This window comes from Nasonia vitripennis (genome assembly GCF_009193385.2).
Source record: "Nasonia vitripennis strain AsymCx chromosome 2 unlocalized genomic scaffold, Nvit_psr_1.1 chr2_random0007, whole genome shotgun sequence".
Classification (NCBI taxonomy): Eukaryota; Metazoa; Arthropoda; class Insecta; order Hymenoptera; family Pteromalidae; genus Nasonia; species Nasonia vitripennis.
In genome coordinates, this window is record NW_022279614.1 from 744,909 (window position 1) to 770,608 (window position 25,700).

The 25,700-nt window shown below is 32.0% G+C and overlaps 2 protein-coding genes across 5 annotated transcripts in view; one reads left to right on the forward strand and one right to left on the reverse strand.

Annotated features, from left to right (window-relative positions):
- Positions 1–25,700, reverse strand: part of LOC116416484 (SKI family transcriptional corepressor 1 homolog-B) — a 767,432-nt gene that overhangs the window by 484,702 nt on the left and 257,030 nt on the right. The window contains exon 2 of one of the 4 annotated variants that reach the window (XM_032601565.1): positions 7,382–7,468. The exons of the other annotated variants lie outside the window; for them this stretch is intronic. The gene's annotated coding sequence lies outside the window, so the exon portion shown is untranslated. The remainder of the gene's footprint in view (positions 1–7,381; positions 7,469–25,700) is intronic. 4 annotated transcript variants of the gene reach the window in all.
- LOC116416490 lies at positions 12,985–15,637 on the forward strand. The gene is made up of 5 exons (XM_031925231.1): positions 12,985–13,762; positions 13,939–14,378; positions 14,460–14,754; positions 14,934–15,392; positions 15,444–15,637. The coding sequence occupies exons 1-5, from the start codon at positions 12,985–12,987 to the stop codon at positions 15,635–15,637; spliced, it is 2,166 nt and encodes a 721-aa protein (XP_031781091.1).

Here is a 25,700-nt window from a genome sequence, read left to right on the forward strand (position 1 = left end):
GTAAACGTTGCAGACGCTACTCGTGTCTTTGATATATTTTCTGACGGTAAAGTTTTAGTAAAAATTGTATCACACGTTGTTTTACCTAGAATTCTTTTAAAATATTTGAATCAAAGTTTAGATTATTATTCTCATTTATTAAATTTTGATTTCAAGTATATTTAAAATAATATTATTTTGTATACTGTTGTAGTCCAGAATATTTCTCTATAGTTTAGTTTTGTTTCAAATTCTACAAAATTTATTAGCTGTTACTTTCCACATGGTATTTTTAATGACAGAAAAATTAGTTTGAAGAAGACACGATTAACTTTTAAGCTGATATAGCTTTTGTATACTTGTCCATGATTAATTGAAGCATCTAAAATATTTATAATGTCTGAGTCTACTGCAAAGCATTATTTTCCAACAGTTCATGTTGACAGATGTATTAATCCATTTAATATTAATGTACATAGAGGTATAGGTCTTCGCAAAGTATCAAAAAAATTTTTGTTAGATTATTCAGATATACATGAAACAGCTATGATTTGTTCATCTTTTAAAAAGTCGTACTCTTCTGTAAATTTTAATTTATCGAATAACTCTCTAAATGAGCCGAGTGCGGAAGAAAATGAAAGACCGCACAAAATAAGAGAATTCGTCTGTCGAGAGAAGCTCAACCAGAACAAATGTTGGATGGTCTGAAAAGTAAGTTATCTTCTTTACCTCCAAATGATCCATTGATAGTTTCTATTTTGACAATAGCACCTGAATGCTGGACATTACGCGATATTGAATCAGAGTTTAATGTCTCTTTAAGAATTGCAAAAAAAGGCGAGAGATTTGAAAGATGAATTCAGTATCTAGCGATTCCTGATCCGAAAAAAGGGAAAAGTTTACCTGAAATTACAATTAAAGAGGTAAACAAATTTTATGAATCTGATATTAACAGTCGAGTTATGCCGAATAAGAAAGATGTAGTTAAAATTAACGAAAATGGTGAAACTCAGTATATTCCAAAAATATTGCTACTATGTGATATTAAAGTATTGTATCGAACTTTTAAAGAAGAATGTCCACAATTTCCTATCAGCTTTAGTAAATTCGCCGAACTACGTCCAAAATGGTGTGTTTTGGCGTGTTTTGGCTGGTGAAAAAGGCACGCATAGCGTGTGTATGTATAATACACCAAAATTTCAAGGCCATGCTTGAAGCATCCAAATTGATGATTCTCACGAAGGGATCTGCTGATCCAATAAATGGTTATATCGATTGCTTTTCGTTTATCTTATGCAGAAATCAGAATCCTGCTTGTTTTTTAGGAAGTTGTCAAAAATGTGGTAATTTTTTAAGATTTGAAGAACATGTATCTTCTGTATTATACAAAAATAAGATTGAAGAATTAATTTTTAGTGTCTGGCAGTCAACAAATAAATGTACTTTAAAAAGTGAATGTCTTTCGGTGGGTGATTTTAAGTCTGAATTGTCTTTGAGTTTAAAAAAACTTATACCATATCATTTCATCGCAAAAAATCAATCTAAATAAATAAAAGATTAGAAGAACAATTTACAAGAGAACGAAGGACTTCTGGAGATGGATTATTCTGAAAATGTTGCTTACGATGTTCAGGATGCTGCTCAGCAATTTCATTTTAATAATGATCAGTGTACAATAAATGTTGCAGTACTATATTACAGAGAAGATAATGAAACAATGTATTGTAGTTTTATAGCACTTTCTGAATATACTACTCATGATACGGCCGCAGTTTATATTTTACAAGAAAAGATTATTTCTGAAATTAAGAAAAGATTCCCAAGAATGAATAAGATTATATACGTCACAGATGGTGCAAAGCAGCACTATAAAAATAGATATCAAACGATGAACTTAGTTAATCATGAGTCAGATTTCCAAATAATGGCGGATTGTCATTTCCATGCGACTGCTCATTGAAAGGGTTCATGTAACGGAGTAGGAGTCGTGTTAAAAAGATAAGCTACTCGTACCAGCTTGCAGGCCAAAGCTACGGAAGCGATTTTAAATTCAAAACAACTTTATGACTGGGCGAGACAAAAGTTCCAAACAAGAACATTCTTTCACTATTCCAAAAAAGATTCCAAAAAAGAAAACGAAAAAACTTCAAGATCACTAAAGAAAAGATTCTCGGCTGAACCGTCTGTTACAAAAATTTCAGAAGGACATGCGTTTTTAGTTTCTCCCGACAAAAAAAATTACTGTGTTTAGATACTCTAATGCACCAAGTCCATTATCAATAGTACAATATTAATAATTGAATTTAAAATATGTTCAACAAAATAATACAAATATACAAAAATAAAAGTAATAATTAAAAAACTTAAAACAATAAAAAAACAATAAAGTAATGCGGGCTTTGTAATAAAGACAGTCTCAACCCTGTAAAACGCAGAGAGCTTAAAAAGTAAAAAAATAAAATTTAGCTTCGTGATCAAATTCAGTGGACCAAAATTCATAAAAATCGTTAATGATTTTCCTCTAGATGTAAATTTCTTAACCGCATAAAAAAGACATTTTGGATGGTTTTTTGAGGTTAGGGACGAGCGCTTAAGGTATCGGTAAAAAAGACGGCCCGTTTCGTGTTCAGCAGCACAAAATACATAAAAATACTCTCTGTCAATAATTTTCCCCCCGTCGATCACAGGATAAACCTCTCAACTGCGTGAAAAAGCAATTTTGGGGTGTCTTTCTTGATGTTAGGGACGAACGCTTGAGGTATCGGTAAAAATACCATTGGATTCTTGTTCAGCAGCTCAAAATACATGAAAATAGTCGTTGCTTAGAATTTTTCTGAGTCCCTGTAATTTCTGACAGCTTGATCATTTCGTAAAGTAGTAATTTTTTAAGGTTAGGGAACGCGTAGCTCCGTCTGGGAACAAAATTTTAAAAAACGCCGACCACTAATTGAAAGTACATAAAAAAAACTAAATTGTCCATATTTTAAAAAATTTTTAGATCAAAAGGAATTTTGGGCAGAGCTTTGTTACGTTTGACGTGGAACGTCCCATATATATATATATATATATATATATATATATATATACAGGGTGGGCCATTTTAATCAAACCAGTCTAATAACTCCTAAATTAAGCCATGAACAGAAAAATTGTTCAGATGAAAGTTGTCCAGGATCAAGGGGCACATCTTTTTGTGCAATTAGTTTTAACCTTGAACTCAAATTTCAAGGTCATTTGAAGGTCAAATTTTTTTTTTAAATAGTAACCCCTATTTTTGATAGCAGATTCGGAAAGAACAGGAAATTTTACGTCAAAAACGATATTTCAAAATTTTTTCACGACCTTCACAAGGTCATTTCAAGGTCAAATGTTAAGAAATACTGTAATTGCTATTTAATCGCATTTTCTGATAGAATAATCGTAGTTAATGTACTTTTATGATGAATATTCAAACCCAATGTGACAATGACCATGAAAATATTTACCTTGAAAACAAAATAATTCCCTAATTTCAGCGCTACCCAGGAACAACGACGTGGACGTATTAGGATTATGTTCCCTTTGGGGTGCTTTTTTAACGTGAGTCCCCTTGCCTCTCACTGGGGTGCTTGTTTAACATTCGTTAACAAATTGTTAGTGGTCAAAAGTAAATTTTGAAGTAAACATGATAATTTTAAATATCTGAGTTCTTAATGGGAGTGGGAAATGGAACGTTAAAAATCAATGTTGTCAATTCATTCACGGTCGAAGCAGAGTCAAGTAAAAGTTTAACGTTTCAAAAGCGTAAAAAATGGTTAAACAATAAAGGTAGGATGTTAAAAAATACATTATTTAAGATAAAATATTAAACAGCATTTTGCTTTTGTAATATTAAAAAAAATTTTTAATAATTGTATTTGCCAAAGTACATCATTTCCAGTTTAGATGTTTTTTTTAAGTTGAATTTCTTTAATCTAATATGAATTGTAACGATTGTTCTCACGCTGTCTTCAATTTAATGCACAATGTCTTAACGTAAGAAAATAAGAAGTTACAAATTTGATTTAAAAACTATACAGTTTGAAAATTCTTCCTTTTTTGTTGTCACTTTCTTATTTTGGTTTAGTTTCAATTTCAATAAAGAGTGAATGTAAATAAAATAGTTTTTCTTATTATAAACAAAATTTTCAACATGGGCGATTATCAATCCAATGAAATTATTGATATGATAATGATCTTAGGCGAAACCCAAAAAAATGCCAGAGCCGCGATGCAACTCTACGCTGAACGCTTTCCTCTAAGAAGGCGTCCTACTCACGACACATTACTCAGATTACTTCGAAGAGCTCGTGATGGTCATCTTCGTCGTCAACGCAGACACCACGAATACAACGAAAATGATCCTAATGTTATAGCCGCCTTAGCAGCTTTTCATCTCAATCCACAAATTAGTAGTCGACAAATTGAAAGAGAAATCGGTATACCACGAAGAACAGCATTGAGAATTCTCAATAATCTCCACTATCACGATTACCACATAAGATTAGTTCATGAGCTGAGGCCACGCCATTTTCTAATGCGTATTAACTTTTGCCAGTGGGCTTTAGGAGTTTTACAAAATGATCCAGATTTTTTCAGATTTGTTATCTTTTCTGACGAGGCTATATTTCGCAGTGATGGTCAATTAAATAGGTACAATAGTCACTACTGGTCACCTGTAAATCCCTACTGGTACAGGGCTATTGACCATCAAAACCGATGGAGTTTAATGGTGTGGTGTGGGATCATTAATGGTTACCTGATTGGGCCATATTTTTTCGGTCAAAATGTTAACCAGAATAGCTATTTGGCATTGCTCAGAGATCGACTGCCAGAGCTTTTAGAGGATGTTGACTTTCGGACGTTTCGGACGTAAAATTACCTGTTCTTTCCGAATCTGCTATCAAAAATAGGGGTTCCTATTTTAAAAAAAAAGTTGACCTTCAAATGACCTTGAAATTTGAGTTCAAAGTCAAAACTAATTGCACAAAAAGATGTCCCCCTTGATCCTGGACAACTTTCATCTGAACAATTTTTCTGTTCATGGCTTAATTTAGGAGTTATTAGACTGGCTTGATTAAAATGGCCCACCCTGTATATATATATATATATATATATATATATATATATATATATATATATATATATATATATATAGGGTATTTTAATTAAAAAGGTCAGAAAATTTTACAAAAAAGTATATTTATGTCTATAGCGAAAAATGCTTCCCCGAGGAGCTATAAATTAATTAATTTGTGCCAAAAACCCGAAAATTGCCAAAATTGACATCTTTGGCTCCCTACCATTTCGGTAAAAAGTAATTTAAAAATTAAAAAAAATTCGGGTGCATTGGAAACTGTTTTTGGAACACATTTACCGTGGGTTAAAGAAAAAAATTTTTTTTTTTTATATAATACTATATATACAAATATTTATAATATTATAGTATTATATTATTATGTAAATGTTTATACGTTTATGAATGTTGATATAAGAAATGTTTTCTTAGCGTTTATTATTAAAACCATGAACATTTTTATGAAACATTTATATAGTATTTCATAAACAGTTAAATAACCTTTAAACATTAACGAACAAACAATATGTAATATTTGTCCTAATTCAAAATATGGAATGTTTTGAAAAAATGAATTTTAATATGGGATGAAATATCGATGGTATCTAGACATGCTTATGAAGCAATAAATACATTTTTACAAGATTTGTGCATTAATTACAATCCTTTTGGAGGAAAAATCATCGTTTCGTCTGGTGATTTTAGACGAACACTTCCTATAGTACGCCATGGCAATCGTACAAAAATCCTGGAATTATGCGTAAAAAGAAGTAAATTATGGTTATCTTTCATGAAATTATCATTACATAAAAATTTGAGATTACAGAATAAAGATCATAAATTTGAAAATTGGGTTCTCGATGTAGGTAAAAATAAAATTACAGAATAATACTAGAAGAATTATATACAAATTTATTTGTAATAATGATTTGATTATACAAATTTTTGTCAAAACAGTCAGCTAATACAATTTCGAAGATATGATGACGACATGGTAAATACAACAAGTCTGTTTGTAGTAACTGTTCCAATATGACTGCAGCTCCATTTGAAGAACCCAAGTTCGAAGCTGTTGTATCGCAGCATAATGCCTGAATCGAAGTTGTAAGACCCCAATCAAATAACGCTTTATAAATAGCATCCGCTTGCACTTTATTTTGTTCCGCTTTCTAAGGCAGGTACATCAAGAATTTTTTCAATTTCATCATCACTAACAATAATGGGCACTCGATCAATACGTTTGCAATTTATAGAGCCTGGTATACATCCCAGTGCACAACTCCAGCATTTAGTTCATTTTTCCCAAATAGTAGTTTAATGTTTTTTGCACACTTTTCGCGAATTATCTTTCGCGATTTATGATATGAGCTTTTGTTCAATATTAAGGCACTTGTGTCATAATCTAAAGCTTCAGCTACAGCTGAAATTATGTGCACTGATTTTCTGTAAGAAATCTTTCAACTGTCTAGAGCAGCTACTACTTCATCTGTCATAACATTGACTGTACCTCAAATATATATTTTTTTCATATCGTTGAGTCTCTTCAAAAACAGAACCTGATGCACAATAAGTTTCTTCTTCGCTAGACTGTAAATCACTAGCGCTCTTTTTCGTTAGAGTTTTTGTTTTACCTGAAAAGTAAAACATTTTAATATTAATGATACATAATAATAAAATTTATAGAGAAAGATTTAGAAATCATTATAGATAAACCTAGCCACCTTATATTTTGGATTGCCTTGCTTAAATATTTTATTGTAAATTAAGGGAATGAAGCACTTTTCAATGTGGAAATAACCAATATTTTATATTGCCTATTTTCTCAGTAAATTTTCCATCAAACATGCTCCCAGAAACCGCTATAAAAAATTATTGCAGAATTATAATCCCAATACCGAACCCACCATTATACTTCTTTTTAATTGTGTCTTTCATCTTTTATCTAATACAAATAATGATATTATTTTTAATATAGGGCTGTCGGAGATCCGCCCTCCTTTTGCATTTTGTAATTCCAGTATTAAAAAAAATAAAGCCCGTTTTTCATTAAAAGGTTTTTTTAAAAAGAAAACAATCATTGAAAAACAGTGTTTTTACCTCCGACCGCCCTTATTATTAAAGCAAATTTTTTAAAGAATACCACCCTGAAGACAATTTTACCAAAAAAGTTTTTCTTTGCTAAGTTATTAGTAAAATGACAATACAACATTTTCAATTATTTTTCGTAAAATATCAATTTTACCCTTTTTCGGTTTAAATGCATTTTAATTATATCATAACGCACTAATAAATAGTTAAATAAATTACCAGATGAATGGGCGAGATCATAGTTTTTATGGTTGGCAGCTATTTCTCCAGATTGTAACTCGATTCCGCTTCCATGACTTAAATGGTCTGAAAAATAAAAATTAACTAAAATAAATAAAAAATCGATAAGTTAAATAATAAAATTTCTCGTGTAGAATTGCATTCTATAGATTGATAGTTTAAAGGCTGTTGAAAAAATACAAGATATATATTTTTCAGTTTTATAGGAAACGAAATTTTTTAATAATTCCTCTAATATTTATAAAGAATTAATAATTGATATAACATATTTCTGGAAATGCGAAGTCGATAATTTAAAATAAGATTCATCATCCCTGGTAGAAACGTTCAGCATTTGCTAAGCAGTGTGTGTGTGTGTGTGTATATATATATATATATATATATATATATATATATATATATATATATATATATATATAATATATATATATATATATATATATATATATATATATATATATATATATATATATATATACATACACACATACACGCGTTTAAAATTACGCAATGAAATTACAAAAAAAAAAAAATAAAAAAACGCAGGACCACTACTTCTACGAGTTCTTAAAAATTGTAGAATTAATTTTTAATTTTCATGTAACCACTGAAACTAGAAACCGAAATAGAAAAGTATTAAACTTTGTCTCCCACCCTCCCCTATATATATTTTTTTAATTCTAGAAATTGCTATTATTCAAGAGTATCTAGGTAATATAATTTAAAAAATATGAATAAGTATTTTTTAATTATATAAATTGCTATTATGAATACATATTTTTTTATTACATAAATTATTATTCAAGAGTATTTAAGCATTACAAGAATATCAAAACTATATACAAAATATATCAAAACTTGACAAAATAAATAGAGTAAAAAAAATTTATCAATAGAAATAATGTATAAATATTTTTTATTAGTACATATTTTTATATAACATAATAAAATTACATAGAAAATTTGCATAAAAATACGTATTTTCTTGACAAGGATATACTGTGCGTACATTTTCAACACAAGCGAGGCAATTTTATTTTTCCTATTCAAAACTGATTACAAATGTTACCTGATATTGTACGATTCTTCTGTGGTTCTAAAAGTTCTACAAAACCAAACTTGTGAACTGATCGCTGACTTAACAAAAAAGCTTTCCTTCCATCGGTGAATGTGTCCATAACATTTTTATGAGCAACATCGAAAAGATTTTTTTATTTGTTTTTAAAATCATCTTCACGTTCGCTTGATGTGTTTCGGCTTTTGCTTCTTTGCAAATATCGGTAATCATTGTATAAACTATCTAATTTTTTAAATATAGTAGAATAACATTGTACTGGAATCTGTGCTTTATCCCAAATACACTGTACTTCTTTCAAAACGTCAGTCATACTATTTTCCAAAGGCATATTTAATTGACGAGTTTTATAAAAAAAGTAGTTTCAAAACTTGTTCGTTTGATGGTGATTTTTTCCCTTTCATCTGAGGTGTTATATTACAAATCAAATATAATTTCTGATCCTGATTTGATGACATTTTGATAATAAAAATTTTAAGAAAATATTCTATAAAAAACTTATATTAACTTTTGAAACTACAAAAAAAGAAAATTTATAGGTATAATAACAACATTTCAAACCAAAATGTAAATATAAGATACTATACCTTAGACATTACATATCACATTTATACTGTTTCAATTTTTTACAATTTTATTACAAAATATTTACTTTTTCACAACTGGAATCTATGTATGTATGTATGTAGATGTTTATCCCTCTTATAATCAGAAACAATTTATGATGAATTCAGGAAAAAAGAAACTTTGGTTCTGGTTAAAGTACAGTAGTTAATACGAAACATACCACTATTATAGTATTGTTATGTTTTAAGACTGACATATAGCCGCAAGTGTGACTAGCACCTACGGCTTTATTCAATAACGTTATCGAAGACGATATATACTATTTTGACCAATCAGAAAGCTTCTTTAACACGATAAATCGCTATATCGTGTGCGATACACCTTATTGAATAAGGCCCCGTGAAGTTGCATTAAATTATGCGTTATTAAAAACAAATTGCATTATTAAAAGTCGATAAAAGTAAAAGTTTAACGTTCAAAAATGCTGAATTTTTATGCTTTTTTATTAGCTTATTTTTATAAAAATCTACCCTAATTGTTTGCAATTTTTAAGCGAATCTAACTTTTGGTAGTCTAAGTAAAAATAAAAAGTATGTAGTCACTTAAATAAAAGGTTCTAAGACAATTTTTCATGTCCCTAGTAGACCTCCTAGTACATTGTGAATACAATAAAACATTAAAGTTAATACACATTTGCTCAAAACATGAAATTTCGAAAAATTAGCCAAATTAAAAAAAAATCAAATGCGTCTATTTCGGGCTGAATTTAACGAATTTTAATGATTCAAAAGCGATAGTAGATCTCTTTTAAAAGCAAAAAAAAAAGATATTAATATGCCCTTGAATCGCCAAAAATGTCCTAATGGATATATGTTTGAAAATACCCAAAAAATAGCAAAAGGCCGATTTTTCAGAGTACAAATAGATTAAATACAATTAAATAACTTTACAAATGGGCTAAATAACTGTTTCTACATGTAAATATAGCACTGTAGAATGGTATTTAACATTTATTAAACGGATTGTCTGAATTAGTATTTTGTAATCCCAAAAATACCAAGAAAAATGCCCTTCCCCATTTAAATAACATGGGAAAAATGAAGTGTCGTGCGGCACGCGAATTTGCAACGAGTCGGACTGAAACTTGGTAAAAGCTCGTTTTTAGGGTCCTAGAACCGAGATAACTACCGAGATTCTAATAATTTAAAAGTCGGGAAATAACGGACACCCTATATGTAGACGATGTCTTGGTGTCAGGATGACCCCCAGGTCGACGCAAAATCGCCTACAAGAAGGAGCATCGTATGTTAATCAAATGTAGCGAAAAAAAATTGTAACTTTTTGTAGACGATGTCCGGGTGTCAGAATGACCCCCAGGTCAACGCGACATCGTCTACAAGGAAAAACATCACTCAAACATGAAATATACCGAAAAATACTCTTCTGACTTCCTGTAGACAATGTCCGGGTGTCAGAATGACCCCCCAGGTCAACGCGACATTGTCTACAAGAAGGAGCATCGTATGTTAATCAAATGTAGCGAAAAAAATTGTAACTCCTTGTAGACGATGTCTAGGTGCCAGAATGACTCAAATGTACAAAAAAAAGTATAGATATACTATTGTTTAAATAGTCCTTATCATGATTATCCTCAACATCCTCTGATATTGACCACATGCGGAAATTTTCATTTAGCATTTTTGTACAGCTAAAGTTGTACTATTGGTGTATAACAAAATGATATTTTTCTGTTTTAAATAAGAGATAAGTATGTTTATACGTACGTAAGTACGTACGTATGCTACTTTAGAGATGATTCTAGGCGTTTATATGCAAAGATTACAATCGATGTTGGAAAATTGATTTTCGTTGAATATTTTCACACAATATAGGGATGTATACAGGAAACATCGTTTTCCACAATAAAGAAATTTAATATTATATAGATTTTATTTTATTATAGTTTTGTTTCATATTTCTATTATTATAAATTTGTGGATTATATATATTTGAAAGTTGGATCAATGTTTAAAGATAACGAGCAAGCGTTAGCGAGTAAGTTTTTAGCTAGTAATATTATATTATATTTATAACGGTGTGCTGGGTGCAGTTGTTCAGTTTCCAGCTCCGCTATAATCAAGGTCCGTAGACCTCGTTACTCTCGAGAAAGAGAGTCGTCGGGATAGCACCGAGTGCTGAATAGGTTCCGGCCAGGCCAGTTACGCTGCGATCTCGTACATATACGAGACGCAAGCCCGCGGAGGCGGCTGGGTCGGTGATGGAGCGAGATACAAGTGTACGCGTAGGAACACGCAAAATAACGACTACCGAGATTGTTGAGGGACAGTCACATCGTTTATTGATAAGCTATATACAGGGCTTGCATGCGAGCAAGCGAGGTCGCAGGTACGAGGGAGGATAAGGAGAGCCCTGGCGAGTGTAGCGTGAGAGAGAGAGAGAGAGCTGGCACTTATAGTTAGCCGGTATCGCCCTAATGTTCGCTGTCAGCAGTCGGAACCCCGTCGGTGCAGTTCTAGATGCGGTAGCGAGGCGCAACGTCGTATACGCACGCACACTCACACACTTCGACTTTCACTCTCTTAGCAGCTATCTCCCGAAAGTACTGAGCGTCTCGCGAGGAGTTAGTTCAAAGGTCGGATCGTATCTGGCGGCACGCGTCTCAGTCGCGTGTCGCCGAATTTTCTCTCTCTCTCCCCCTCTCTCCGCCTCTCTCGTGTCGTCCAGCGGCTCTCCCCGCCTTGCCAGCGCTGGTACCTGTAACAGTGTGGATTTAGTACAAGTCTTTCTTCTCGCGGCATGCTGAGCTTATGACGTGCTAATATCGCCCGTCATATATTATACATTATATTAAGCATGAACACTTTTTCTGCGGTTCTCCGGTTCTTCGGTTCTCTAGTTCTTCGGTCTTTCAGGGTCACACTATCTATATTTCTTAATTTATAAGAATTGGAGTGACCTATTTATAATTCGTATCTCATTTGAACTTCTTTTACAGTGCGCTTGCTTATGTACCAATTATATATTAATTGAAACGATATTTTAAAAATATTTTCATGATTTATCGACCTCTTCGCTTCGAAGGGCAAAAACAGACTGAGCTATAAAAGCACTGTCTTGACTATTTATATACAAAGTTGCGCATGCGTAGACTGTATATACAAACATCGATGCAATTTGGAAATCGATGTAGTCTAAAGTGACTAGATAATGCTTAGTCTTCTATAGTTTACCAATCACGCTTATCATCCTTCGAAATAAAAAGTGAATTAGAAAAATATTAAAATAATATTTTTAAAATATTTTCATGATTTATCGATCTTTCCGCTTCAAAGGGCAAAAACAGACTGAGCTATAAAAAGCACTGCTCTGGCTATTTATATACAAAGTTGCGCATGCGTAGACTGCATATCAGATATATACTATCTATAAATATTAGAAAAATTCTATAAGCTATTACTTGCAAATTGATTCCAACGCTTTCGTAGTTTTCCCTTCCAGCGTTAGCCAACGTTCTTCCGTTGACTGACTCTCACGGCGTGGCTGTGCTGGTAAGGAATTCTTTAGAGAGTCATATTTTTTCTTATATTTCATTGGCAGTATTCGCATGATATTGTTATATATGATAGCGCCATACTTATTGTAGTATGTTTCAATTAACGTTCTTTTTAAGTTCCATTGTTTTTCATGCAACTTCATATTATTGATTGTAAATAATAACTGTCATTCAAAATAAACCTATCTCTGAGTAAACATCCTTGCACTTTCTCTAAGTTTACTCTATACATATACAATATTTTGGTATCAGAATTGGTTTCGGAAATACGCCGATTAGTTGATTTTCTATATTCTACTTCAATATCACGCAGAGAGAAATAGTGAAAAGTGGATATTTTCAATACAAATCAACGTCAACATAAACATGTCGAACGTAGAGAAACCTTCTACTGCATTGATTGCTGCTGTGACTAAGGCGTTGGCGGATGCTCTGAGGATTGCTATTCCACAAGTTACCACTCCTATTACAAGCCAGCCTGAATCTACTTCTCAAGTTCAACCCAAAGCTCCTCCGTTCAAGTATCAAGAATATCGTTCATCCGACGGAACGACAGTCAACGATTATTTCAAGAGATTCGAGTGGGCATTACAACTAAGTAAAATTTCGGAAGAAGAATACGGTGATTTAGCTCGAGTATATATGAGCTCAGAACTTAATAATACTCTAAAAATTCTTGTTGCTCCTGATACACCAAAAAATCGTACGTATCAACAAATTCGCACTGTTTTAATTGCACATTTCGACGCCAAGAAAAATAAATATGCAGAAAGTGTTAAGTTCCGACAAATTGTACAGCTACCGAATGAATCCACTGCTAATTTCTCACTACGATTAAAACAAGGGGCTACGTTCTGCGAATACGACACATTTCTCGACAGGGTGCTGATTAAACAGCTCCTACATGGTCTCACCGATCGTGATATGCGCGACGAAATAATCGCCAAGAAACCTACTACATTCAAAGACGCTTACGAAATAGCACATACATTGGAGTTAACTCGTCAAACAGCGGATGAGGTTACCTCTACTTCTAATAAGATACATGCACTATCTTATTCAACGACGCATTTCAAGCATAAACGGAATGCTTCACATACGTCGCGCGGTGCTTCTCGGAAGCAAGATCATGGTGAACAACAAGGTCAGTACGCTTGTTATAGATGCGGAGAACGTCACAAACGTAGTGAGTGTCCATTTCGTACTTCTGAGTGTCATAAGTGCAAAAAACGTGGGCACATAGCGAAAGTTTGCAGAGCTTCATCTTCACTTTCTACTTCTCAAATACAAAATTCTGAAGAGCCTGCACAATACTTCTAGTGCTCATTGAAGGCCACAAATTAAATATGGAATTAGATTCTGGTGCACCATATGGTTTCATTGTTAGCGATACACTTCGTAACCTCAAACCTAATTTTCAATTACAGCCAACTTCTAAGAAATTTATGAGTTTCTCACAACATCGCCTCAACTGCATCGGGACTTGCTCTGTTAATGTCTCATTTGGTTCTACATCTCGTCAACTTCCGGTCTACGTTATTCAAGGCTCTTACGATTCCTTATTTGGTCGTGAATGGATCGCACAATTCAGTCATGAAATTGATTGGACCGAACTCTTTTCTCCAATCAAGGTTAATGCCCTTTCTACTCTTCCATCTTCATTAACTCGTGATCAACAAGCACAGCTGGATCAACTTTTGACAAGGTACGCTGAAATTTTCAGTGAAACAGCTGGAAAGCTTACCGGACCTTCAGTTAAGGTACATTTTAAACCTGGAACTTCTCCTGTTTTTGCTCGTGCTCAAAATATAGCATATACGTTACGCGACAAATATTCTAAGGCAGTTGACGCTAAACTTGCGTCTGGATTTTACAAAAAAGTTGATTTTTCCGAGTGGGCTTCGCCTACACGCGTCGTTATTAAAAAAAATGGTGATATTCGTATAACTGGAAATTATAAACCTACGTTGAATCCACGTATAATAATATATGAATGTCCTATTCCAAAAACTAGTGACATTTTCAACAAAGTAAAAGGAGCCAAAATTTACGCACAGCTTGATATTACAGATGCTTACACTCATCTTCCTGCTGACGACGAGTGCTGTAACCCTCAATACTCCTACACATGGGTTGGTTCGTCCTACACGAGCTGTTTACAGCGCAGAAAATTGAAAATTTTTTCGACGACATCGTTGTATGTGCTGAAAGTTTCGAAGAATTGTTGATTATTCTGGAAACGTGTTTGATCCGTCTTCTTGAAAATGGTGTTCGTCTTAATCGTGGTAAATGTGTTTTCTCTACAAATTCTGTAGAATTTTCGGGTCATAAACTGGATACACAAGGCATTCATAAATCTGATTCTCACCCCAAGGCAATTCGCGATGCACCTAAATCGTCTACACCTCAAGAATTAGAATTGTTTATTGGTAAAGCTACGTACTACAATTCATTCATTCCTGACTTAGCTATAAAAGCTCGACCACTTCGGGACATGCTTCTTAAATCATCTTTTCAATGGTCGCCAACTGCTTATAAAGCATACGAAGAGCTTAAAAATATTCTCATTTCTCCTCAAGTTTTGATGCCACACGACCCATCCTTACCTCTCATACTCGCCACTGATGCAAGCAAAGTAGGACTCGGAGCTGTTTTATCACATAAACTTAGCAACGGAATCGAAAGGCCAATTGCTTATGCGAGCCATACATTAACTGCTACTGAACAACGCTATCCTCAAATCGACAAGGAAGCTTTAGCTATTGTATGGGCCTGTTAAAAATTTTCCAATTATTTATACGCTTGTCATTTTACGCTGTTTGCAGATCACAAGCCATTGATACAGATTTTTCATCCTGAAAAATCACTTCCTATTCTTTGTATTAGTCGAATGGTTAATTATGCTGATTACTTAGCTCATTTCAACTACGATATTAAGTTCAAGCCAACTAAAGCTAATGCAAATGCAGATTATTGTTTACGTGCTCCACTTCCTTCAACGGTTGACACTATTGAATAAATTACAGAACTTGATTCTTTTGACACATTTATTATCAATCAGATCAATCAGTTTTCTGTACGAGCAGAGCAGATTGCGAAGGAAACTCGTAAAGATTCTAACCTAGGTAAAATTGTTCAACTACTCAAAGCTGGTCAAGATTTATCTCGTCATGGATACAAAGCGCCTGAGTCTTCTTATAGTCTATCTTCAAATTGCTTGATTTTTGAACATCGAGTAGTGATTCCATCGTCTCTTCGTCAAGCAATTTTAAACGACATTTATGTATTCCAGCGCTACATATGCTGCTGCTGATTATTATATTATTGTGTTATGCATTCCAGCACTGCATTTAATAGATGCTGCTGCCGATTATTATATTATTTTGTTATGGATTCCAGCGCTGTATTTAATAGATGCTGCTGCCGGTTTTGATAAAATATCATTATAGATACCAGCGCTACATATTCTAATATGCTGCTGCTGAGTATGAGATATAATAATTCTAACTAATTACAAAATTTCTTTGTATACTATATTTTTAGTAAAAATTTTATTTTTTGTATTTAGTCCTTTTATTATAGCATTGTTAAGTAGTGACATTTTTAGATTTTGTCTGTGCCTAACCCTTGAAAGAGCAACGTATAATTGACCATGACTAAAAACTGGTGATGGCAAGTAAATACCAACATTATTATATGATTGTCCTTGTGATGTATTTATTGTCATTGCGAAACCTAATCTTAAAGGAAATTGTTTTCGTCACATATTAAATGGTATTTCTCATTTAGAAGGTGATAAATTAATTCTTGGTATCAAAACTTTATCTTTTAAAAATGTTAACTTTTATATAATTGAAAATTTAAATCCTAAAAAATTTATTTTAAATGTACTTATTTATAATCTACATGTTAAAAAAAAGTTCCATTGAAATACAACCAAGCGAGCGGTAGCGATCAAGGTGATTATTGCTAGTTATTATTAATATTATTCAAAATTTTTTGATTAAAATTTATAATACAATGTAAATTGTAAGATTATAACAATCATAAAATTTATATTCTGTACTAAATATAATACATAATACAATATTTACTTTTATATTAAATCATAACAATATCTTGAATCCCTCACGAAAAAGAAAAAAAAACAACCGAAGAAAACATTCATGAATGCAGATGACAGCAGAAAAATGCTGGCATTAAACACAGACAATAGTAATCTTTTGTTTACTTTAGTTTTGTTTAGTTTGCTAGAGTTTCCTTTAGTTGGCTTCAGTTTTTTTAGGTATAAAATTTTAAGATTTTGTAAAAAATGGAAAAATGCATACAACGAACAATGACTATTTAACGGGACACAACACCTTTAAACTTCGAAAAAACTTCGATTTTTTATTGCTTATTTTGACAGGAAATTTTCCGTAGAACACCTTCCTGAAACCCAGTTATAAAAAAAAAAATTTCCCGCAAAGTTATAAGCAAAATACTAAAACAAAATGTTTACCATTTTTTCGTAAAATTGCGTATTTTTCATTTTTTGTCTAATACGACTTATAATTTTAATTGTAAGTTTTATAAATTTAATCTGAAAGAAATTTTTATTATAAATGTTGAAAATACTATTTTTTTACCGCAGTATATACGTATATTATGCTCTGCATACATATTTCAGTAAATAAATTTGAGCGTATTGATAAGATTTTTTGCGTTATTTTCGAGATAAATGTCTAGTTTCGCTTCTTATATAGGGCTCTGATCGAAACGTAGGGACATTCATTTGGATTCAAATATCGCGCGCCACCTGTAGGGAAGGTTAGAATCAATGTGTCGGAGGAGGACAGAGCGACCTAGTGTTGGAAGTGTGACTCTGACCCGTCACAAATTTAACGTCATGACGGCCATAAAATTATGACATGACATCATAAAGTTGTGACGTGACGTCTCATTTGGCACGTGCACTTAAAAAAATCGCAAATTTATACGTTCACCAACGTCTATTTCATTTTTTGTTTATTTATATTTTGCTGTAATTTAGTTTAGCTGTATGCTAAAATATGTCTATACATACAGTATCTTATACTATAAGGTACAAGATTTTTTATAATGTAATTCAAATTACATTTCTACATCAAAAAGTGAGGGTATACTAAGGAATTTGTTTTTCATCATACGTGCACGAAAAAGACCACTTTCCATGCATGTAAAATGAATGGAAAATCGAGTTTTTCTTAGCAGCGGGAAAAAACTACTCCCTTGGGAGGAAAAAGTTATACATTATTTTTTCCGGCATTACTGAATAGCATGGCCGGAGATCTTGAATTAAAAAAAAATTGTCGAAAATGACCGCCCCTATAAAAAATGCGAGCTATTTGAAACAGAGTGAAATTGTTTAAAAATGCGTTAAAAACGAGAATTTTCGGTTTTTCGTTTTGAACGCATTTTTGAACAATTTCACTCTGTTTCAAATAGCTCGCATTTTTTATAGGGACGGACATTTTCGACCATTTATTTTTACTTCAAGAACTTGGGCTAAGCTATTCATTATGCCGGAAAAACTAATGTTTGCTTGGCCAGGTAATGAATTACCCGGGGCGTAATAAGGGGTATTTTTGGTTACTGTTTGTAATTGTGGCTTATTATATTTGTTATAATATTATTTATAGGTGTATCAGTAATATATGTATATGATGTATACACGCGAATTAAAAGTCGGTCGCACGTATAAATATTAAGAACCATAAAAAAGCAAGGTTATGTTATGTAGCCACAACTCTTGCAGACGACTTCTATCGGATCTGGCTAGAAATATTCCAGGATTCTTCCAGGTCATTTTAGATGGGATTTCTACCGATATGTTGAGACTGGAATCTACCCAGTCCATACAAATCTTGCCTATTTCTGGAAATATTATCGTCAACATCTCTACCACGAAAAATTATCAAAATTTTCAAATTTTCGATATACTTTTGTTTTACTTTGAAAAGTTCTTGAATTTCCCATTCCTTTCATATGCATGATAAGTGGCCTATTCGTGCACTTATCATAAAACGTACGGTGTGCAACTAGGGGGGAAAATTGGCTTTTTCTAGCGAGGGTGTAGGCGCCCTCGTCTCCCACTCGTGCTCAAAACATCACCCTCGCTAGAGAAAACCAATTTTCCCCCCTAGTTGCATAATATACTATTTTTTTCTTAATTTTCAGTAACAATTAACGATGTCTCTCAAAAAACTAGTTTTACAGTACTTTAAAAAATTATCACAAGATACAAGTGATCATAAAATTGATGTTTATGAATGTCAGTCTTGTGGAAAACACTATGCTTATCACACCACAAAAACGAGTAACCATTTAATTGAATGCTCCAATATACCAGCTGATCTTAAAGAATCCATAAAATTCACATTAAGTAAAAGAAAGAATAGAAAAATACTCTGATGATGAAGAAAATAGTGAAAATGATACTGATAATAATAGAAACGACAAACAGTGCTCTTCCGTTTTTGAAGAATCAATAAAAAAAGTGCAGATAAACTAATAAAAATTTGACTGAGTAAAGATGCTCAGTATAATTTACAGAATCTATTAGCTAAAGCTATAGCTAATAGATTCTGCTTGTTCTGGCTCCCCGTTATCTTTAACAAAAAATCAGTATTGGCGAGAACTGTTTTATGCTTTGTGCCCATCATTTACACTTCCAATACGAAATCAACTTTCTTGTGAACTGGTAGATAATGCTTATCGGAGTGTTGAACAGGATGTAAATAAAAAAGTAAACAATGCACTTTGTTTGGCACTGCAGTGTGATTTATGGACTAATGTGAAAAATGAAGGTGTTATCTTATTGAATACCCCAGAGCCAGTGTTTTTTTTTTAAGACGATAGAAACATTGTCTAATTCTGAAGATGCTCATTACCTAGCTGAACAAATAGGTAAAGTAATAGATGAAGTAGGTAAGAACAAAGTTCTGGGGGTCTGTACCGATAATGCTTCCAATTTTAAAACAGTTCATGTTACGCTTAGAACAAATATGAAAATGAAATAATTTTTTCCATACTTGTTCAGCACATACTCTGAACCTTTTAGTGAAAGACATTTTAGAGATACCCTCTGCAAACGTAATTTTAAAATGTGCTGTATCTGTGGTTAATCAATTCAAAAGATCATGAATTTTAACGCCTTTATTGAAAGAAATCCAAAGTTCGAGTACAAATGAAAGTAAACCTGTAAGTTTGAAAAATCCAGCTAATACACGATGGGGTTCTTCTCTGAAACGTTTAAAAACTGTTTATCTTAACAAACAAAGTTTACAATTGTTGGCTGTTTCACCAAAGTCTGAAAAAATATTAGATAAGTTAACAAAAGAAGTATTATTGGAAGAAGAAACTTGGATAAAAATAAAGAAATTGATTGACTTTTTAAATCTTATTGTTGCATGGATTACGATACTAGAATCTGTTGACTTCTCAAGAATAAGTGAAGTGTGTAAAGCCTATTATGAAATAAACCATCATTTTACCTAAAACTTAAAAGATTTTATTTTGTGTTTGTTAAATTATAACGAAATTGAACTTTGTTTTAAGAAACTTAAAAAACGAGCTGGCATGCTCTTAACACCCGTACACGTTGCTGCTAACATACTGAATTCTAAACTAAAAAGAGAACACTTACAAGGAAAGGTACCCAACCCGAACTCACCGATTTTGATGATTTTCATATATGTTGTAGAACATAAAAAAATAAGAGACACGTATTTTTTTTTATCGGCTAATTTTCACTTTTAAGGGGTAAAAACCTCCCCTAAAGTTAACCCCCAAAAAGCGTTTTTTTTAAATATCTCGGCTTAAAATTAATATTTTTCAATGAAACAAATTGGAGGTTATTTCTTACAAAAAGAGCAAGTATTTCATGGTAATTTGAAGAGTAAGGGTAGCATCCCCTATTTTTTAGGGGTTGAAAACATATATTTTTTGGCATAATTTTATAATAAAAATGTTTAAACCGACTAAAAAAAATTGGAAAAAATGTTTAAACATCCTTAATAACAAAATTTAGTTGACGTCTTTCGGTGTTTTCATAAATATTATCCCTAAGGGGGTAAACCACCCCTAACACAAAATAACTGTAAATATGTAATTCAATACATAATATTTCGTAGAAAGTTTGTATATAGAGGTTTTCGAGGTCGCTGATTACAAATATGTTATCAGATTTTGAAAATTCAAAATGGCGGAACCAATATGGCGGACGGAAATATCGAAAAAAAATTTTATATAATAAAAAAGTTTTAAACGACTAAAAAAATTGGAAAAAATTTGTAAACATCTATAATAAACAAATTAAGTTTTTCGATTTTTTCATAGATACTACCCTTTAGGGGGTAAACCACCCCTAACACAAAATAACTATAAGTATACTTCAATCCATAATATTTTGTAGAAGGTTTGTATATAAGGGTTTTCGAGATCGCTCTTTGCAAATCTGATATCAGATTTTGAAAATTCAAAATGGCGGAACCAATGTGGTGGACGAAAATGTCGAAAAAAAATTTTAACTTTCATAAAAACTTGTTATAAATGTGTGATCTTTGTAGCCTGTACATGTGAACTAAAGAGCCTTAAACCCTAAACCCCTAAAGAACAAATAGGCTAAATGGTTGTGCTTTTTAACCAAACCACCTCAAATTCCTAAATTTGTAAACAAGAAAATTCTGTGTGTGAAGCAGTTTTATAATTTCCGTAGAAATTGTTATCAGAATGTTATTGAAATTCCTTTATTGTAAATTCAACTAATAATGTATTTTTGTTTATAATATTAGAGTATAATAATAATCTACAATCTTTTATCTTTTGCCATAGTGCATTTTTTGTATTGAGCATAAAATATATTATTTTACGATGTTTTTACAATAATGGTATTCCTCATAAAAGTGTTTAAAGCACAATGCTTTTTTGCACCAACCACATCGTACAATTGCAATGTTTGTGCACCCTTCTATTTCACAATGTGTTGCACAAGACTTTCCAAAACTGAAATCATTATCAAATTTATCTGGTTTTTCATTGACGTAACCGCTTTTATACCAGGAATATTTAAACAAATCTATATATCTCGGTGAAGACAGTTGGTTGTGAACCAATGATTGAAGTTTAATTATATTATTTCTCACATGTAAATTCATATCATGATCCATTAACATTACATTATCAGAAAATGTTCGGACAAAGTTTTTCCAAATACGGAATCCATAGACATCAAGTGGTTGTATTTTTTCTGTGGTTCCAGTTGGAATTTTTTTTATGTTAATAATTTTATTTTGTGGCATTGTTTCTTCTATAACTTTGTCACAATGACCACTCCAAGAATCAAGTAATAGTATTGAGCGATGGCCTACATAGGGATAAAATATTTTTTCCAACCAGATTTTGAAGTGATCTGCAATTAAACGACTTACTAATTAACTGATCAACGATATTACAATGTAAAAATTGTTATTAGTTCCCTTACTTGTTGTTAATTTTCCAGATTTGGATGCTTCCACGTACACGTTTTCTGGTCTAAATATGTTTTGTTCTACAATAGGGCCAAACTTGCCACTTGGTTCCTTTAAAACAAGAAATAGCGGTGACAACAGTTGTCCAGTAGCTGATATTAGTGGCTGTATAGTATAACTATGCGTTGTTGCTGAAATTGACTGTACCAGACATTGCACTTGCTTTTCTCCTTCTACTGCTAATGTTCTTCCAGAATGCATTTCTAGCTGAAATCCGCTCTGATCTGTATTATACAAATTTTCGAGTCCAATCCTTGGTATACACGATTTAACGTCATCGATAAATGCTTCAGCTTTAGCCGTAAGTTCTGCACTACTTTCTAGTGTTTTGCTTGTTATGAACTTATTTATTTTCCTAGAAACTATTCGGTGTGCTTGCTTAAATTTGAGTAACCAATGTTTAGAAGCTTTGAATCTAATATCATCAAAACCAATTTCTTTTTTAGCTTGTAAGGCCCATCGAATTATATCTTCATCATGGATAATTGAACTACTGTCGAGAGCTGCTTGAAAATTATCCAGGGTATACTGACAAATTTGTGCTACTTTTTCTCTATACGTGCCACCTTTATTAATTGAATGAGCCCAACGACGTAGCTGACTAATAGATGATACTTTTTTGAATCTGTTTTGCACTGTTTTGAGACTTAAATTTTGCTTCGTTTTGCTACTTCTCCAAAATTCTACAGCTCTTTTTTTGTATTCAAAATCTAGTTCTTCATTATCTGCTGTACATTGATTTGTTGGTGCTATATCCGGATCAGGAAAATGATGTTGCACTTCATCTTCAATTATTTCCACATTATGGTCTTTATACTCTTCTTGAAAATCCAAAGAGTCATCAGTAATCATTTCTACATCGTTGAAATCATGTGTTGCATCTATTAAAATTTCTTTTATTTTTTCGGCCAACTCTGTTTCGTGATAATTCGTGACACTATCTGGTATGTTTAACGCTTGAAAGTATGCTAATAATAAGTTTAGAACGTTTAACGGATTAATTTTCATTTTTCAATCTAAAATGAAAACAAGCGGTAAAATTTATACAAGCTGTGTTTTTGCATGTAAGGCACGACTGCTACATTTCTACCAGAATAAAACGAGTGAATGTAAATTGAATCAAATCATTAATTTATGCATTGGAGAAGAATTCTCGTTCCACTTTGTGATGTTCGTAAAACTCTATTTTTGCTGTTATTCAACTTTTATTCACTTTGAAATTGAATAATGTAAATCTATATAAAATCACTAAAGAAAATTTTCTACAACTGTATGATACCACTGACAAACAAAAAGACGTACTATTCGTACTTTCCGGCATCGAACTAGAATACCCACAAAACTCACACACTGCCTAAAAAATAACACAGGCAGCTGAGGTAAACACTCGATGAAAACAATCTAAAAAAAGAACATACTGATTCGCACATATTGTCAACAACTTTTATGAGTGAAAGACATTTATCTGTGGAATTATCATTGAATGTACGATAACATTCATTAAACTAATGAATGCATATAAAATTACCTTTCAATAACAACGTGTTCTTTAATTGCAAATGAAGTTCGAGTATTAATATTCTTTTATGTATTTTTACCAATAACAAAAATTATCATAGTAATATAATAATAATAATAATAAGAAGAAGAATAAGCATAATTGCAATAGCAATAATAACAGTAATACTGATAATAGCAATGATAATGAAAAATAATAATAATAATTAGAATAATATTTATTATTAAATTTAGATTTTTTGATAAATTCATTAAATCGTAGCAAATAGTATTATTATGGAATTCCAGACTGTAAATATTTTACTATAGATACAATAATCATTACTTCGAGAATTCATCTAAAAAACTTTCGGCTTACGAAATAATTGTAACAATGAAAAACTCCCAAGTTTGACAACATTAAATTTTATTAGTAAGTCTCTACAAAACGCAAAAGAGTTTGATAAACTAATTTTATTAACCTATGTTTTTTCATTTGCAAAAAAGTGTGGACTTTTTGAATTTATAAAATTATATAATTATGCAATTTATGAAATACTTTATAATTTATGAAATTACTTTTGAAATTATGCTAATTTATAAAAGCAGAAAAATAAATAATCTTTGATTGAAACATAAAACGAGACGTTATTTGTTACATACAAAATGATAGAATAAAATATCGGTAATATGTCTATACTCGTGTCTACGGTAAAGCATAGGCCTTCGGCTTGTCTGGAGGTTAGGGGTTTGGAGTCGTTTGGTTAAAAAGCACAACCATTTAGCCTATTTGTTCTTTAGGGGTTTAGGGTTTCAGGCTCTTTAGTTCACATGTACAGGCTACAAACATCACACATTTGTAAACAAGTTTTTTTGAAAGTTAAAATATTTTTTCGACATTTTCGTCCACCACATTGGATCCGCCATTTTGAATTTTCAAAATCTGATAACATATTTGTAATCAGCGACCTCGAAAACCTCTATATACAAACTTTCTACGAAATATTATGTATTGAATTACATATTTACAGTTATTTTGTGTTAGGGGTGGTTTACCCCCTTAGGGATAATATTTATGAAAACACCGAAAGACGTCAACTAAATTTTGTTGTTAAGGATGTTTAAACATTTTTTCCAATTTTTTTTAGTCGGTTTAAACATTTTTATTATAAAATTATGCCAAAAAATATATGTTTTCAACCCCTAAAAAATAGGGGATGCTACCCTTACTCTTCAAATCACCATGAAATACTTGCTCTTTTTGTAAGAAATAACCTCCAATTTGTTTCATTGAAAAATATTAATTTTAAGCCGAAATATTTAAAAAAAACGCTTTTTGGGGGTTAACTTTAGGTGAGGTTTTTACCCCTTAAAAGTGAAAATTAGCCGATAAAAAAAATACGTGTCTCTTATTTTTTTATGTTCTACAACATATATGAAAATCATCAAAATCGGTGAGTTCGGGTTGGGTACCTTTCTTGTTAGTGGAATTCAATTACATAAAAGGCTATAACACTGTATTAAAACGATATAGTTGGATTGTGACGTCTTAAATTATGACTGTCTCAAATTCAACACCTGTTAATTCTGACGTGACGGCTGTCACAAAAATGTCAGAATTTCGTCATATGGTCTATGACGGTCCCGCTACCATCGTAACCCAACACTAGAGCGTCCGTTCTGCTGTTCTGCTAGCAAACAGCAAATATTACAAAACACAGCTGATATAGATCTGGGATGTATTTTACACTGAATAAACACAGCTGATATCTAAGTACATAAATTAAGCTGACATTTTTCTAAAGTATTTTAAAATAATCTAAGTAGTGTTTGTAGTGTTTATGCAGGGTTATTTTAGGGTTATAGCTTATAGCTTATAACCTTAAAAAAGAAAAAAAGTAAAGTGTTAGTCTAAAAGCAGAGCAGTGAAGTTTTTTTAAAAAAGAGTGAAGTTTAATGATTTTAAAAATGTGTGTGATCATCGAGATGCCAAGGGAAGGTTTGCGATTACCCATCCAGACAAGAAGTACTCTCTAG

Bases quoted from the DNA above. Each gene is read 5' to 3' on its own strand.
- LOC116416490 (XM_031925231.1), top strand. From the start codon at position 12,985: ATGTCGAACGTAGAGAAACCTTCTACTGCATTGATTGCTGCTGTGACT. The intron at 13,763-13,938 runs GTCAGTACGCTT...CAATACTTCTAG, and splicing joins AGATCATGGTGAACAACAAG to TGCTCATTGAAGGCCACAAA. The intron at 14,379-14,459 runs GTACATTTTAAA...AAATATTCTAAG, and splicing joins TTACCGGACCTTCAGTTAAG to GCAGTTGACGCTAAACTTGC.